Raw genomic sequence first — 17,804 nt, forward strand, 5'->3', positions numbered from 1 at the left:
GATGTGATTAATTTTCCTGTAACTTGTAACCCTTTGCCTCTCGTAATAAAATGAAAAACAACGTCGCTGTCTTGCATTTATTACAGCTAAACTGTTTGTCCCTCAGCTGACTTTTGTATTTTCTTAAACCCCAGCCATAACTTTTTATTCTATCAATAAAAAACATGGCTATTCACATTAGTTTTTTTTTCAAAAAAACATCCGATCTATTCATTTTGGCGGTACAACGAACAACATAAATAATAAAAATTACATCCATATCCGTAGACCACCTGGCGACGACTACAAGCACTGAAGCCCCTCAATCACCGGAGTCGGGTAAAACTTGTTGTAGTAGACAGTCAAGAAGTTGTTGTGCTAAGACCCCATAGGACCAGCGCACCAGAACAACAACCGCCCCCGGTGAAGAGTAGCGTAGATCGAAAGGATCTAACATGAAAATGCACGAACGTAGACGAACGACGAACAGATCCGAGCAAATCCGCCAAGGACAGATCCGCCGGAGAGGCATATCCACACACCCACCGACGATGGTAGACGCATCATCGAAACGGAGACTAGGCGGGGAGAACATTATTCCATCTTCAGGGAGCCGCCGCCGTCTCGCCTTCCTGAGTAGGACACAAACCCTAACAAATCTTGAAGACACATCTAAAAATGGAGCCCTCCCACCGGCAAGGGCAGGGATCCGCCACGCTCCCATGACCCTAAGAGCATTTACAGCCGGACTGGGCAAATCCGGCCCCTCAAATGCCCGCGGACGCGCCTGAGCGCGTCCGTAGACACTGTCCGGGCATCCCTCAAATAATGTAATCCACATCCGGACACCTCAATAACCATACCTCAAATTCATACAAACTCATGCAACTACATCGATGCACACACATCGTCCGACTACTCCATCACTACTAACTAAACATGCCATCGGACTACCAACATTTGACATGTTTGGCTATGGTGGAGTTCATCCACGGCTGCCCTTGCCCTTCCCGGCGCCCTTGCGTCCTTCTCGTGGAAGTACCGGTCGAAGGCGCAGTACGGATCGAGCCGCATCTGCTCGTCGCCAGAGTTGTCCTCGCCGTCGCTATCCTCCTTCAGTGGCAGTCCGGCCATGGCACGGACCGTCCGATTCTGCTCTCGGGCGAGGGCGTGTGTGTTCCTCCTCTGTCGTTTCTTCATAATGCGGGCGCGAATGGCTTCCTCCTCTGCGGGTGCCCGCGCCGCCTCATCAGCCGCCGCCATTTCCGCCTTGATACGGGCCTCGGCGGCCCTTATCCTCTTCTTCCCACGGTGGGCCGCCCGACTAGTGATGGAAAGGAGAGGTGTTCCGGCTGCCGGGACTGCGAGGATCCAGCACCAGAGGACCCGAGCGCTTGGTGAGCCGACGCTATGGCGTCGCAGCGGACGGATCCGTGTCGGCCGGGCGCTGTCCTCCCGGGTGCGACGGAGTGCAATGCGGACCGTCATTGCCTCCTCGAACCCACACGGGATGACACCCCAGTCGACGGATCTGGACTGGTCGGAGTTCGATCCACTGCCTACCATGGCGGAGAAGGCCGGAAACCGCCGGAGGGGAGCTCGGGTGGCAGAGAGGAGTGGAGTGAAGTGGCTAGGGTTTGCTCCGGCGAGCAGATGGGGACAAATATATGTCGGGTCGGATGGGCCAGCATGGGACGGGTCCAACGTGGCGGGTGTGTCTGGGCGCGCTCGTGCGCCCCCATATCCGTGAAGGAAATATGCCCTAGAGGCAATAATAAAGTTATTATTTATTTCCTTATATCATGATAAATGTTTATTATTCATGCTAGAATTGTATTAACCGGAAACATAATACATGTGTGAATACATAGACAAACAGAGTGTCACTAGTATGCCTCTACTTGACTAGCTCGTTGATCAAAGATGGTTATGTTTCCTAGCCATAGACATGAGTTGTCATTTGATTAACGGGATCACATCATTAGGAGAATGATGTGATTGACTTGACCCATTCCGTTAGCTTAGCACTAGATCGTTTAGAATGTTGCTATTGCTTTCTTCATGACTTATACATGTTCCTATGACTATGAGATTATGCAACTCCCGTTTACCGGAGGAACACTTTGTGTGCTATCAAACATCACAACGTAACTGGGTGATTATAAAGGTGCTCTACAGGTGTCTCCGAATGTACTTGTTGGGTTGGCGTATTTCGAGATTAGGATTTGTCACTCCGATTGTCGGAGAGGTATCTCTGGGCCCTCTCGGTATTGCACATCACTTAAGCCTTGCAAGCATTGCAACTAATGAGTTTGTTGCGGGATGATGTATTACGGAACGAGTAAAGAGACTTGCCGGTAACGAGATTGAACTAGGTATTGAGATACCGACGATCGAATCTCGGGCAAGTAACATACCGATGACAAAGGGAACAACGTATGTTGTTATGCGGTCTGACCGATAAAGATCTTCGTAGAATATGTGGGAGCCAATATGAGCATCCAGGTTCCGCTGCTGGTTATTGACCGGAGACGTGTCTCGGTCATGTCTACATAATTCTCGAACCCGTAGGGTCCGCACGCTTAACGTTTCGATGACAGTTATATTATGAGTTTATATGTTTTGATGTACCGAAGGTTGTTCGGAGTCCCGGATGTGATCACGGACATGACGAGGAGTCTTGAAATGGTCGAGACATAAAGATTGATATATTGGAAGCCTATATTTGGATATCGTAAGTGTTCCGGGTGAAATAGGGATTTTACCGGAGTACCGGGGGTTACCGGAACCCCCCCGGGGGCTTAATGGGCCTACATGGGCCTTAGTGGAAATAGAGGGCAGCAAGGGGAGTGTGGGGCGCGCCCCCCCAAGGCCCAAACGGAATTGGTTTAGGGCAAGGGGGCCCGGCCCCCTCTTTCCTTCTCCTCCTCTCCCTTTCCTTCCCCCTCTCCTACTCCTACTAGGAATAGGAGGAGTCCTACTCCTAGTGGGAGTAGGACTCCCCCTTGGCGCGCCTCTCCCTGGCCGGCTGCCTCCTCCCCTTGCTCCTTTATATACGGGGGCAGGGGGGCACCCCATAGACACAACAATTGATCGTTTGATCTTTTAGCCGTGTGCGGTGCCCCCCTCCACCATAGTCCACCTTGATAATACTGTAGCGGTGCTTAGGCGAAGCCCTGCGTCGGTAGAACATCATCATCGTCACCACGCCGTCGTGCTACCGAAACTCTCCCTCAACACTCGGCTGGATCGGAGTTCGAGGGACGTCATCGGGCTGAACGTGTGCTGAACTCGGAGGTGCCGTGCGTTCGGTACTTGATCGGTCGGATCGTGAACGTACGACTACATCAACCGCGTTGTGCTAACGCTTCCGCTTTCGGTCTACGAGGGTACATGGACAACACTCTCCCCTCTCGTTGCTATGCATCACCATGATCTTGCGTGTGCGTTGGAATTTTTTTGAAATTACTACGTTCCCCAACAGTGGCATCCAAGCCTGGTTTTATGCGTTGATGTTATATGCACGAGTAGAACACAAGTGAGTTGTGGGCGATATAAGTCATACTGCTTACCAGCATGTCATACTTTGGTTCGGCGGTATTGTTGGATGAAGCGGCCCGGACCGACATTACGCGTACGCTTACGCGAGACTGGTTCTTCCGACGTGCTTTGCACAGAGGTGGCTGGTGGGTGTCGGTTTCTCCAACTTTAGTTGAACCGAGTGTGGCTACGCCCGGTCCTTGCGAAGGTTAAAACAACACCAACTTGACAAACTATCGTTGTGGTTTTGATGCGTAGGTGAGAACGGTTCTTGCTAAGCCCGTAGCAGCCACGTAAAACTTGCAACAACAAAGTAGATGACGTCTAACTTGTTTTTGCAGGGCATGTTGTGATGTGATATGGTCAAGACATGATGCTAAATTTTATTGTATGAGATGATCATGTTTTGTAACCGAGTTATCGGCAACTGGCAGGAGCTATATGGTTGTCGCTTTATTGTATGCAATGCAATCGCCCTGTAATGCTTTACTTTATCACTAAGCGGTAGCGATAGTCGTAGAAGCATAAGATTGGCGAGACGACAACGATGCTACGATGGAGATCAAGGTGTCGCGCCGGTGACGATGGTGATCATGACGGTGCTTCGGAGATGGAGATCACTAGCACAAGATGATGATGGCCATATCATATCACTTATATTGATTGCATGTGATGTTTATCTTTTATGCATCTTATCTTGCTTTGATTGACGGTAGCATTATAAGATGATCCCTCACTAAATTATCAAAGTATAAGTGTTCTCCCTGAGTATGCACCGTTGCGAAAGTTCTTCGTGCTGAAACACCACGTGATGATCGGGTGTGATAGGCTCTACGTTCAAATACAACGGATGCAAAACAGTTGCACACGCGGAATACTCAGGTTAAACTTGACGAGCCTAGCATATAACAGATATGGCCTCGGAACACGGAGACCGAAAGGTCGAGCGTGAATCATATAGTGGATATGATCAACATAGTGATGTTCACCGTTGAAACTACTCCATCTCACGTGATGATCGGACATGGTTTAGTTGATATGGATCACGTGATCACTTAGAGGATTAGAGGGATGTCTATCTAAGTGGGAGTTCTTAAGTAATATGATTAATTGAACTTAAATTTATCATGAACTTAGTACCTGATAGTATCTTGCTTGTCTATGTTGATTGTAGATAGATGGCCCGTGCTGTTGTTCCGTTGAATTTTAATGCGTTCCTTGAGAAAGCAAATTAAGTTGAAAGATGATGGTAGCAATTAGACGGACTGGGTCCGTAACTTGAGGATTATCCTCATTGCTGCACAGAAGAATTACGTCCTAAAAGCACCGCTGGGTGCCAGACCTGCTGCAGGAGCAACACCAGATGTTATGACGTCTGGCAAAGCAAAGCTGATGACTACTCGATAGTTTAGTGTGTCATGCTTTACGGCTTAGAACCGGGTCTTCAACGACGTTTTAAACGTCATGGAGCATATGAGATGTTCCAGGAGTTGAAGTTAATATTTCAAGCAAATGCCCGGATTGAGAGATATGAAGTCTCCAATAAGTTCTACAGCTGCAAGATGGAAGAAAATAGTTCTGTCAGTGAGCATATACTCAAAATGTCTGGGTATAACAATCACTTGATTCAACTGGGAGTTAATCTTCCGGATGATAGCGTCATTGACAGAATTCTTCAATCACTGCCACCAAGCTACAAGAGCTTCGTGATGAACTATAACATGCAAGGGATGGATAAGACGATTCCCGAGCTTTTCACAATGCTAAAGGCTGCGGAGGTAGAAATCAAAAAGGAGCATCAAGTGTTGATGGTCAATAAGACCACCAGTTTCAAGAAAAAGGGCAAAGGGAAAAAGAAGGGGAACTTCAAGAAGAACAGCAAGCAAGTTGCTGTTCCGGAGAAGAAACCCAAGTCTGGACCTAAGCCTGAGACTGAGTGCTTCTACTGCAAGCAGACTGGTCACTGGAAGCGGAACTGCCCCAAGTATTTGGCGGATAAGAAGGATGGCAAGGTGAACAAAGGTATATGTGATATACATGTTATTGATGTGTACCTTACTAATGCTCGCAGTAGCACCTGGGTATTTGATACTGGTTCTGTTGCTAATATTTGCAACTCGAAGCAGGGGCTACGGATTAAGCGAAGATTGGCTAAGGACGAGGTGACGATGCGCGTGGGAAATGGTTCCAAAGTCGATGTGATCGCGGTCGGCACGCTACCTCTACATCTACCTTCGGGATTAGTTTTAGACCTAAATAATTGTTATTTGCTGCCAACGTTAAGCATGAACATTATATCTGGATCTTATTTGATGCGAGACGGTTATTCATTTAAATCAGAGAATAATGGTTGTTCTATTTATATGAGTAATATCTTTTATGGTCATGCACCCTTGAAGAGTTTTCTATTTTTGTTGAATCTCGATAGTGGTGATACACATATTCATAGTATTGAAGCCAAAAGATGTAGAGTTGATAATGATAGTGCAACTTATTTGTGGCACTGCCATTTAGGTCATATCGGTGTAAAGCGCATGAAGAAACTCCATACTGATGGACTTTTGGAACCACTTGATTATGAATCACTTGGTACTTGCGAACCGTGCCTCATGGGCAAGATGACTAAAACGCCGTTCTCCGAAACTATGGAGAGAGCAACAGATTTATTGGAAATCATACATACATATGTATGTGGTCCGATGAATGTTGAGGCTCGTGGCGGATATCGTTATTTTCTCACCTTCACAGATGATTTAAGCAGATATGGGTATATCTACTTAATGAAACATAAGTCTGAAACATTTGAAAAGTTCAAAGAATTTCAGAGTGAAGTTGAAAATCATCGTAACAAGAATATAAAGTTTCTACGATCTGATCGTGGAGGAGAATATTTGAGTTATGAGTTTGGTCTTCATTTGAAACATTGCGGAATAGTTTCGCAACTCACGCCACCCGGAACACCACAGCGTAATGGTGTGTCCGAACGTCGTAATCGTACTCTACTAGATATGGTGCGATCTATGATGTCTCTTACTGATTTACCGCTATCGTTTTGGGGTTATGCTTTAGAGACGGCCGCATTCACGTTAAATAGGGCACCAACAAAATCCATTGAGACGCCGCCTTATGAACTGTGGTTTGGCAAGAAACCAAAGTTGTCGTTTCTTAAAGTTTGGGGCTGCGATGCTTATGTGAAAAAGCTTCAACCTGATAAGCTCGAACCCAAATCGGAGAAATGTGTCTTCATAGGATACCCAAAGGAGACTGTTGGGTACACCTTCTATTACAGATCCGAAGGCAAGACTTTTGTTGCTAAATTCGGAATTTTTCTGGAGAAGGAGTTTCTCTCGAAAGAAGTGAGTGGGAGGACAGTGGAAGTTGATGAGGTAACTGTACCTGCTCCCTTATTAGAAAGTAGTTCATCGCAGAAACCAGTTTCTGCGATGCCTATACCAATTAGTGTGGAAGTTAATGATGATGATCATGGAACTTCAGATCAAGTTATTACTGAACTTCGTAGGTCAACCAGAGTAAGATCCGCACCAGAGTGGTCCGGTAATCCTGTTCTGGAGGTTATGTTACTAGACCATGACGAACCTACGAACTATGAAGAAGCGATGGTGAGCCCAGATTCCGAAAAATGGCTTGAAGCCATGAAATCTGAGATGGGATCCATGTATGAGAACAAAGTGTGGACTTTGGTTGACTTGCCCGATGATCGGCAAGCAATTGAGAATAAATGGATTTTCAAGAAGAAGACTGATGCTGACGGTAATGTTACTGTTTATAAAGCTCGACTTGTTGCAAAAGGTTTTCGACAAGTTCAAGGGATTGACTACGATGAGACCTTCTCACCCGTAGCGATGCTTAAGTCTGTCCGAATCATGTTAGCAATTGTCGCATTTTATGATTATGAAATTTGGCAAATGGATGTCAAAACTGCATTCCTGAATGGATTTGTAGAAGAAGAGTTGTATATGATGCAACCGGAAGGTTTTGTCGATCCAAAGGGAGCTAACAAAGTGTGCAAGCTCCAGCGATCCATTTATGGACTGGTGCAAGCCTCTCGGAGTTGGAATAAACGCTTTGATAGTGTGATCAAAGCATTTGGTTTTGTACAGACTTTTGGAGAAGCCTGTATTTACAAGAAAGTGAGTGGGAGCTCCGTAGCATTTCTGATATTATATGTGGATGACATATTGTTGATTGGAAATGATATAGAATTTCTGGATAGCATAAAGGGATACTTGAATAAGAGTTTTTCAATGAAAGACCTCGGTGAAGCTGCGTATATATTGGGCATCAAGATCTATAGAGATAGATCAAGACGCTTAATTGGACTTTCACAAAGCACATACCTTGACAAAGTTTTTGAAGAAGTTCAAAATGGATCAAGCAAAGAAAGTGTTCTTGCCTGTGTTACAAGGTGTGAAGTTGAGTAAGACTCAATGCCCGACCACTACAGAAGATAGAGAGAAGATGAAAGATGTTCCCTATGCTTCAGCCATAGGCTCTATCATGTATGCAATGCTGTGTATCAGACCTGATATGTGCCTTGCTATAAGTCTAGCAGGGAGGTACCAAAGTAATCCAGGAGTGGATCACTGGACAACGGTCAAGAACATCCTGAAATACCTGAAAAGGACTAAGGATATGTTTCTTGTTTATGGAGGTGACAAAGAGCTCATCGTAAATGGTTACGTTGATGCAAGCTTTGACACTGATCCGGACGATTTTAAATCGCAAACCGGATACGTGTTTACATTGAACGGTGGAGCTGTCAGTTGGTGCAATTTTCTAAACAAAGCGTCGTCGCGGGGTCTACGTGTGAAGCGGAATACATAGCTGCTTCGGAAGCAGCAAATGAAGGAGTCTAGATAAAGAAGTCCATATCCGATCTAGGTGTCATACCTAGTGCATCGGGTCCAATGAAAATCTTTTCTGACAATACTGGTGCAATTGCCTTGGCGAAGGAATCCAGATTTCACAAGAGAACCAAGCACATCAAGAGACGCTTCAATTCTATCCGGGATTTAGTCCAGGTGGGAGACATAAAAATTTGCAAGATACATACGGATCTGAATGTTGCAGACCCGTTGACTAAGCCTCTTCCACGAGCAAAACATGATCAGCACTAAGGCTCCATGGGTGTTAGAATCATTACTGTGTAATCTAGATTATTGACTCTAGTGCAAGTGGGAGACTGAAGGAAATATGCCCTAGAGGCAATAATAAAGTTATTATTTATTTCCTTATATCATGATAAATGTTTATTATTCATGCTAGAATTGTATTAACCGGAAACATAATACATGTGTGAATACATAGACATACAGAGTGTCACTAGTATGCCTCTACTTGACTAGCTCGTTGATCAAAGATGGTTATGTTTCCTAGCCATAGACATGAGTTGTCATTTGATTAACGGGATCACATCATTAGGAGAATGATGTGATTGACTTGACCCATTCCGTTAGCTTAGCACTCGATCGCTTAGTATGTTGCTATTGCTTTCTTCATGACTTATACATGTTCCTATGACTATGAGATTATGCAACTCCCGTTTACCGGAGGAACACTTTGTGTGCTACCAAACGTCACAACGTAACTGGGTGATTATAAAGGTGCTCTACAGGTGTCTCCGAATGTACTTGTTGGGTTGGCGTATTTCGAGATTAGGATTTGTCACTCCGATTGCCAGTTATATTATGAGTTTATATGTTTTGATGTACCGAAGGTTGTTCGGAGTCCCGGATGTGATCACGGACATGACGAGGAGTCTCGAAATGGTCGAGACATAAAGATTGATATATTGGAAGCCTATATTTGGATATCGAAAGTGTTCCGGGTGAAATCAGAATTTTACCGGAGTACCGGGGGTTATCAGAACCCCTCGGGGGCTTAATGGGCCTACATGGGCCTTAGTGGAAATAGAGGGCAGCAAGCGAAGTGTGGGGCGCCCCCCCCCCCCCCCCAAGGCCCAAACCGAATTGGTTTAGGGCAAGGGGGGCCGGCCCCCTCTTTCCTTCTCCTCCTCTCCCTTTCCTTCCCCCTCTCCTACTCCTACTAGGAATAGGAGGAGTCCTACTCCTAGTGGGAGTAGGACTCCCCCTTGGCGCGCCTCTCCCTGGCCGGCCGCCTCCTCCCCTTGCTCCTTTATATACGGGGGCAGGGGGCACCCCATAGACACAACAATTGATCGTTTGATCTTTTAGCCGTGTGCGGTGCCCTCCTCCACCATAGTCCACCTTGATAATATTGTAGCGGTGCTTAGGCGAAGCCCTGCGTCGGTAGAACATCATAATCGTCACCACGCCGTCGTGCTGACGAAACTCTCCCTCAACACTCGGCTGGATCGGAGTTCGAGGGACGTCATCGGGCTGAACGTGTGCTGAAGTCGAAGGTGCCGTGCGTTCGGTACTTGATCGGTTGGATCTGAAGACGTACGACTACATCAACCGCGTTGTGCTAACGCTTCCGCTTTCGATCTACGAGGGTACGTGGACAACACTCTCCCCTCTCGTTGCTATGCATCACCATGATCTTGCGTGTGCGTAAGAATTTTTTTGAAATTACTACGTTCTCCAACAATCCGCCCCATATTTGGGTTGGATATGAGGGGTGCCGGTCGGCCCGGGCGTTTGAGGCTCATTTGAGGCGTCTGTCTGGGTAGAAAAAACGTGACCGGCCATTGACCGGACGGCCCCACCGGACGTACGAGGCGGGTTGAGGCGCCCGATTGTAGATGCTCTAAGGCCACAGGAGACGAGGCAATAACCCTAGACGAGGGATAACCCTGCCATACTTTTTTATTCTATCAATAAAAAACATAGCTATTCACATTAGTTTTTCTATACAATCTTTTGTGGTGCTCAGTAGGTTACATACAAAAATTGCTCTAAAATTAATGTATGTCAGATAGAGCATAGAAATCGATTAAGCGTCATACAATAGCGAAATGACGGAAATGACTATGAGAATATCCCTAGTATTCGTCATAGTACCATATGATTAGTCGATGCGCTGGCTCGCTTTCCGACTACCTACATATATGGAGAAACAAAAGGACTGATTGCAGCAACTAACGCGCTTTGTAATTGTATGAATCGTAGCACCGCACTTACTCGGACAGTAACGTTTTGGCTTATACCACTCCACTGTGAAATTCGTAGCAAAATCGTCGAGCTTTGGCTCGAGGAAAACCTTGTCGCTTCTCGAACGTACTTGCGTTGGTTTCCTTGTGAGCTACTATTTGACTCGGGTGACATCTCTCGGTGTCCTCAGTCCTTCCTCTTCCGACTGGAAAGAATTTTCATGCGACTTGGACGGTTCTCAAGTAAGTCGCGAGGATAGCGGAGCCTAATTTAGAACACGTCAAAGTCCAAGCCAAAACTATTGTACTCGTCTGTACGATTGATGCCGACTCATGTTATTTGATCATTAACTTAGACGGGTTTGGTAATACTCAGGCAACCAAAACTAATTTCTGCGCCAATCGACTTCCAAAACGCGTAGATAGACGAGTGGAAGGAGCAGCGAACCCCTGATCGAGGCAGAAGACGGCGAGACACGAGGACTGGACGCCGGCGAAGCCTCGGACAGAAGCGAGCCCGAAGCAGACGATGACGTGGTAACGGTGGACGCAGGTGTTAAACGTATCAGATGCACTCTTTTCGTCCGAAAAAACTTGCCCCAACCTTATCCCTCAAATAGATATATCTAGCACTAACTTGATGCTACATACATTCATTTGAAGGATAACTGTTTTTCGGACGGAGAGAGTATGTATGAGCTGTTATCAGCTGGACACGTTTTATCACCTAATGCCTATTAATTAAATAAACCGTTGGCGTGATGCGTCGTAACAAATTCGCGCCAGAGCCAGAGCAAGCTGACGTGCGTGCATAAGAAAGTGAAGGTGCACAAGCACAATGATGCATCTTTCATTCTTTCTCGACTAGGAAGCAACTGGAGCTGATAGGGCAAAAGTGATCGACTATGCTACTACCATGGAAGAATTTTAGCAAACTCATCATGATGCCCTGCTGCAAGGATTTTGTGGTAAAATGGACCTTTGTCAGCGTCCCATGCATCTCATTTGGTCATGTTGAACCCGGCCCTAGTGGCTTAGTTTTTTTAGTTGGGCTGAGTTGGCACTCCTGGCGTGGTGTTGCCCAGTAAGGCAGTAAGCAGTCAACACAGTCAAAACCTGTTAGCATAGTCACCAAGCAAAATCAGGTGAAGGGTTGATTCCTGAACCAAGTGACAAGTTAAGGGTCTAGGGCAACCGGTTTTTTAGTTGAGGATTGAATCTTAAACCGAGTGATTACTTTAATGAATTTTTCTCTTCCGTGGTATCACCCTTACAACAAATATGCACAATCTTTTGTTATATAATGGTATCAATTTTTGAGAACCATAAGACTCGTTAAATATCAAGGGCATTTTGATACGCCGGATTTTCAAAGTGCAGGAACCAGCAAAACATAAGAGTTGGAGTGGCGTGTTCTCTTAAATTTTGTAGGATTGGAAAAATCATATGAATTTGGATGAAGAGTTCTTAACGCTTCAGGAAAAATAAAGAAATGTACCAAAAAGTTTGAGTGGATAGACATTTTGTTCCAAAAAGAAAGTTCCTCGAAATATTTCCGAAGGATACCAATCCTATGAATCAAATGGAGAAAGAGGCGGATTAGATGGACGCGGCTACGCCAACGACATCGCAGTCCACGGAGCTCGAGCTGTGGGAGGAGACTGAGCTCTAGCTAGAGGAGGAGCTTGATGGGCACCTCGCCGTCGAGGCGTCTGTCGACAACCATGACGCCAAGGCATCGGGCTCCCACAAGGGGCACATGACCCCCCTTCGACGAGGATCGGAGCAGTACTTACTTTAGCTCAATTAAGTGGCAATCTATGTTAATTTAAGTGTTTTTTAATTTAATCTATCGGTGTTATGTACAATTATGCACTCTGTTAGCTTAATCTTGTTTGAAATGAGTAGTTTGGTCAGGTTTGTGATTTTGGAAGTTAAATTTGGAGGAAGGACTAGAAATACAAGGAGTTAAATTCTCAAAGCTGATTTGGGAGAGAATTCCTTATTTGGCCCTTTCTTAAATTTTGATTCCTTATTTAGCCCAAAATAAATATTCTTCCCTATTTGACACCTAAAGTTAATTATGTTCCTTATATGACACTTTCATCCATTTTAGGTACTAACAGTGTTAAGTGTGAGGCGAAAATACCATTTTGCCCATAGTGCATTGTGTAAAAAAGCAATAAGTTCACCCATGTTTTAGGGATGTTCAATGGTTGTTGTGCATGCATATGTATGCTCTAATATTTGGTTCTTTGGATAAACTGGTATGTGCGTGTACGTACAAAACATCCGTAGAACTTGTACTAGCATATCTATGATCAGTATGTAACTATCTTTGTGAATAAGTACAGTAACATATGTACATCATATTTTGGTTACTTCATCACGTGGAAATGCGGCTGTGGAGTGGACGACCCACGGCACTGAGGTGGGCTCGGCCTTGGGTGTCCATGCGGACATGGTTCCACGGGCAGGGCGCCGACATCGCCTGTGGTGCTGCGCCAGCGGTAGTCACATGGCACAGCGACGTCCGAGCTTGCGAGTGAGGCGACGGACGTACCACAGTATCAACATCTACAGCCGCGATGCGCCTTCAAGGCTGGACGCATGTTCCAAAGTATTACACAAACGACACCGTTGGAGAGGGTCTCACGAACGACACCGTACGACCCGGGTCGCATAAGATTTTCTTCCCAAACTACTAATTATTAGAACTAGTAGTACAATACGCATGATAAATCCTCGAAATAAGTAGTACACGACGCATACCGGCAGCTATACACCACGCACACGAGACATGGATGACGAGAACGCATACTGCTGGCCACGAGCAACCGAACACCACGCACACGGCCCGATAGTTGGGAGCGACGGCAGCCAACCACACGCGGCAGGAGAACGGATGCTCGCTAAAGGCAGGGAGAGAAAGCCGTGCGATTCTATCAAGAGACAATCGATCTAATCGATCCAGTAGAAGCTAGCCAAGGCGTTCACGTGTATGGGCGTGTGCCACTACTAGAAAACTAATCAAGCGCGTACAAGAATCAATCAAGCTATCTGTGTGCTTGTTTGAGGCTAGCTTTGCATGCAGGGGCAAAATGGTCTTTTCACCTCACACTGAACACCATTAGTGCCTAAAATGGATGAAAATGTCAAATAAGGAACAAAATTTACTTTAGGAAAGAAATTTTTATTTTAGGCCAAATATGAAAGCAAATTTTAAGAAAGGGCCAAATAAGGAATTCTCTCCTGATTTGAAGGGTTAAAATACAAGGGACGGACTAGAAATGCTGTGGCTAGAACGTGTCAAAGTCCACGCAAAGACTAGGACTGTGCCCACACTTCTCAGCCTAGAAGCTGATTGATGATAGGTGTGGTTTCTGGTTAGTGATGGTCGTCGACGTGTTAGTCTTTGCTTACCCAAGAAAAACTCGATGCCGGCTTCGCTCTTGGCATCAACTTCTTTTCTGGAACACATCAAATAATTTTCATTGTAAATCTTGGCACCAATCAGATCACTCCTCAATGTGGCGCCCATTTGCATAACGCGTTGCTACATAATTTTCTTGGTAACTAACGTGACAAATGACAATACAACATTTCCTTGGAGGCGACGGAAAACAGAGAATGCTGGAGCGTCTCTGCGCTCTGCAGAAAAATGCAAACCCTGACAAGCAATCGTGGTCGTGGAAAAAGAAGACATGTGCTAAGCTAATGGGACGGCGGCATCGGCGGGCACTCCGGCCGTGGCAACCCCGGCAGCGGCGGCTGCGGCCGGAGCCCTCCGCGGCAGAGCGGGCACGTCCGGTGCTTCCGGAGCCACTTGTCGACGCCGCAGCTCGCGTGGTAGAAGTGCCCGCAGGCCGGCACCACTCGCACTAGCTCGCCGGCGTCGCCCTCACCGTAATCAGACAGGCAGAGGGCGCACCGCTCCTCCTCCTCCTCCTCCTCCTTCTCCTTCGCCTTGTCCTTCGCCTTCTCCTTCTTCCTGGCGGTCGCCAGCTCGTACGTCATAAGCGTGTCGTCGCCGAGGGCGGCCTCGACGTCGGCGTCGTGCACCGCGGCGCTCCCCGTGGCGCCGGCCGCGTCGTCGCAGGCTCCGCCGGATGCCATGACGGCCACGGCGACGATGATCACCGCCATCACGACCACCGCGGCGATCTCGAGGTGGAGCGCCAGGTCCGGGTCCATGCTCAGTGCTCCTTGGCCAATGCCAAAAATGCCAGGCGAACTACCGCTCCAGTCCAGCCTCCAGCCTTTGTATAGGAGCTCCGGTCCAGAGCCTTCTCGGCCAAGTCAGGACGTAGTGTGAAGGAAAGACAGGGGTTGAGCTTTCCCAGAATGTTTCCGCTGATTTCCTTTCTTCTCCCACTGGACAATTCCCTTGTGGCTGTCTTGTTTCACTTCACTACTCCGGTTTTGGACTTAATTCAATTGTCTTCTTCTTCTTCTCTCTCCTTTTTCCCCTTTTGAAATGAATCAAGATGCGATTACCGCGTAACTTGTATCCCTTTGCCACTACTAATAAAATGGAATAAGAAACAACGTCGCTGTCTTCCATTTAAGACAGCCTCACTGGTTATGACAACCAGCTAAAACTGTTTGTTCATCAGTTGAGTTTCATAATTTCTTAAAATTCAACCATACTCTCTCCGTCCGCAAATAATTGTACTTGTACCATTTGTCTTGAGTCAAAGTTTTATAATTTTGACAAACTTTTTAGAAAAAAAAGTACTCCGTATATGGTATAAGAAGAAAAAAGAAAGAAAGAAAAAAGTCGTCCAGGGCTATAAGATTAGGGTGTGAATTGGTATTGGATAGAAATTGATCAATCCTCATGGAGTAGAGAAAAGACGGAAAGGGCTATAAGATTACGGTGTGGCTAGGTCTCAGTCGATTGAGACTTAATCAAGTCTCAGTTAAGTGATATAGTATAAGAAGAAAAAAGAAAGAAAAACTAAAAAGAAAATGGGAGTACCTAGAACTCATTTAGATGAGATATTATTTGATCTCATTCACCTGGAAGACAGAACAGATGAAAAAGGAGTACCAACCTATATCAACACACACGCATCTTATAGCATCACATCCAATGGCTATAAAAGTGAATGAGACATAACTAAAACTCAGCTAGATGAGTTCTAACAAAACTGAAAGAAAATTTGTGTACGAATCTCCATGCAAGATTAAAGAAATATAGCATCGACTGAAATATAACAAAGTCTCAGTCGATTAAGAGTTAGCAAAACTGGTAAGATTATCCCCGGTATTCGTCATAATACCATATGATTAGTTGATGCGCTCGCTCGCGCGCCGACCACATAGGAAAAGCAGAAGCACTAAGATTGCAGTGACGCGCTTTGTTTAACCCGTATGTATATATACTGCACTTGCTCGGACAGTAACGTTTCGGCTTAGATATACTCCACTGTGAAAATTCGTGGCAGCTGACACTGGCAAAATCGTGGAACCTTCCAATTGTACGTGTCGTAGGCCGGCCCCGCTCGAGGAGAACCTTCTCGCTTCTAGTTCTGGAACATCTAGTTCTTTTGTTGCTTTGCTTGTGAGCTCTTTGACCGGGTGACATGTCGTTTCACGTTGACATCTCTCGGTTCGGTTTGGAGTCCTTCCTCTTCCGACCGGAAAGAACCCATGCGACCCGCGTCCGCCCGCGTCTCCGACGGCTCTCGGCTAGCTAGAACACGTCAAGGTCAACTGATGAACCCACTGGTCTGGTACCCTCCCCTGTAAGCGTTGGTGGACTGGTGGCGATGTTACCAACATTTTCATAATGAACGTAACGGTTCTGCTGACTGTTTACAAAACGCGTAGAGAGACGAGTGGGAGGAGCAGCCAAGCCCCGAGGCCGAAGACGGCGGGGACGCCGGCGCCGGTGAGGCCTCGGACAGGAGTGACCCGGAACTTACAATGACGCGGCGGCGGGCGACACAGGTGGAGGCCTGGAGGGAAGTCGAGGTTGGCGGGTTCGGGTGGAGGGTGCGGACTCGCCGGCGAAGAAGATGAGCATGTCAGACGTGAGCAGGAGGAAGGGATGGCGGCCGTTAGATTTTATTTTTTTAAAATAGCCGTTAGATTTTGGTAATTCAACAGCTGGGACAAAATCGACCGATGTAAATAGCTTTTCCAGGCAACTGTGGCATGGGTGCTTCTCACCCAATTCGCCATCGGCTGTTGTTTCTCATTTGCCTACCTGTGTTAAACGTATAAGAAGTATGAAAGGTCATCACTTGGACACGTTATCACCCAACCCCGATTAATTAAGCCGTTGGCGTGATGCACCGTCACGAATGGAATTCGCACCAGAGCCAGTAAAATTCTTGGAGCAAAGGCATAACGTTCCATTTCACCAGTAGCACTAGCAAGCTGACGTAAGTGAAGGCGTACAATGCATCTGATCTCTACTACGAAGCTCGAAGCAGCTGAAGCTGATCGGGAAAAAAAATGATGGACTACGGTACTACCACTACGACGACGGCGGCGCGGCCCGGCAGGCGCGGCGCGGAAGGCCAGAGCGCGCCCCGGCAGAGCGGGCACGTCCGGCGCGCCCGGATCCACCGGTCGGCGTCGCACGCGGCGTGGAAGAAGTGCCCGCACGCCGGCACCACGCGCACCACCTCCTCGGGCGCCTTGGCGTACTCCGACTGGCAGAACGCGCAGCAGCGCTGCCGCGCCCTCGCCGCCTCGCCCACCTGCGCGTACGCCACCAGCGTCGCGTCGCCGAGCGCGCGCTCCACGTCCTCGGCCGCCGCCGCGGCGCCGGCGTCGTCCCTGCAGGCGCCCGAGGCGGCGAGGGCGAGGGCGACGATGAGCACCGCCACGGCGAGCACCGCCGCCACCTCGAGGTCGAGCGCCATGGCGGGGCTCATCCCTTCCTTCCTTCCCGGCCTGATCGATCGGACGAACGGCAGGGCGCGACACCAACCTTGTATGCGCAGTGTGTGTCCTCTTCCGGTCTTCCCTTGTTCCTTGGGCTGACCTCTTTTTGTAGTACGTATCTTCCGTGTTTCAGCTAACCAAATTAACGAACGGGCCATCTCATCTCGGTGGCCTTCTTTTCCGTGTCTCCCCTCTCCCCTCGCTCGGCTCGCCATCTGCTTTCTGTACGAGCTGGCGGTTACCACGAATAAAAGTTTTTTTTTCACGAGAAAATTTCCAATCTATTCACCTT

General features: G+C 47.2%; 2 protein-coding genes across 2 annotated transcripts; both read right to left on the reverse strand.

Moving 5' to 3' along the window:
- Positions 1-14,075: 14,075 nt before the first annotated feature.
- Positions 14,076-15,584, reverse strand: LOC109756378 (uncharacterized). The gene has a single exon (XM_073498683.1). The coding sequence runs from the start codon at positions 14,804-14,806 to the stop codon at positions 14,327-14,329; it is 480 nt and encodes a 159-aa protein (XP_073354784.1). The 5' UTR covers positions 14,807-15,584; the 3' UTR covers positions 14,076-14,326.
- Positions 15,585-16,945: 1,361 nt separating this feature from the next.
- LOC109756377 (uncharacterized) lies at positions 16,946-17,775 on the reverse strand. Its single transcript, XM_020315226.2, has one exon. It carries the CDS (start codon positions 17,725-17,727, stop codon positions 17,086-17,088), a length of 642 nt encoding a protein of 213 aa, XP_020170815.2. The 5' UTR covers positions 17,728-17,775; the 3' UTR covers positions 16,946-17,085.
- Between the last annotated feature and the right edge of the window lie 29 nt (positions 17,776-17,804).

This window comes from Aegilops tauschii, chromosome 5 (assembly GCF_002575655.3).
Source record: "Aegilops tauschii subsp. strangulata cultivar AL8/78 chromosome 5, Aet v6.0, whole genome shotgun sequence".
Taxonomy (NCBI): domain Eukaryota; kingdom Viridiplantae; phylum Streptophyta; class Magnoliopsida; order Poales; family Poaceae; genus Aegilops; species Aegilops tauschii.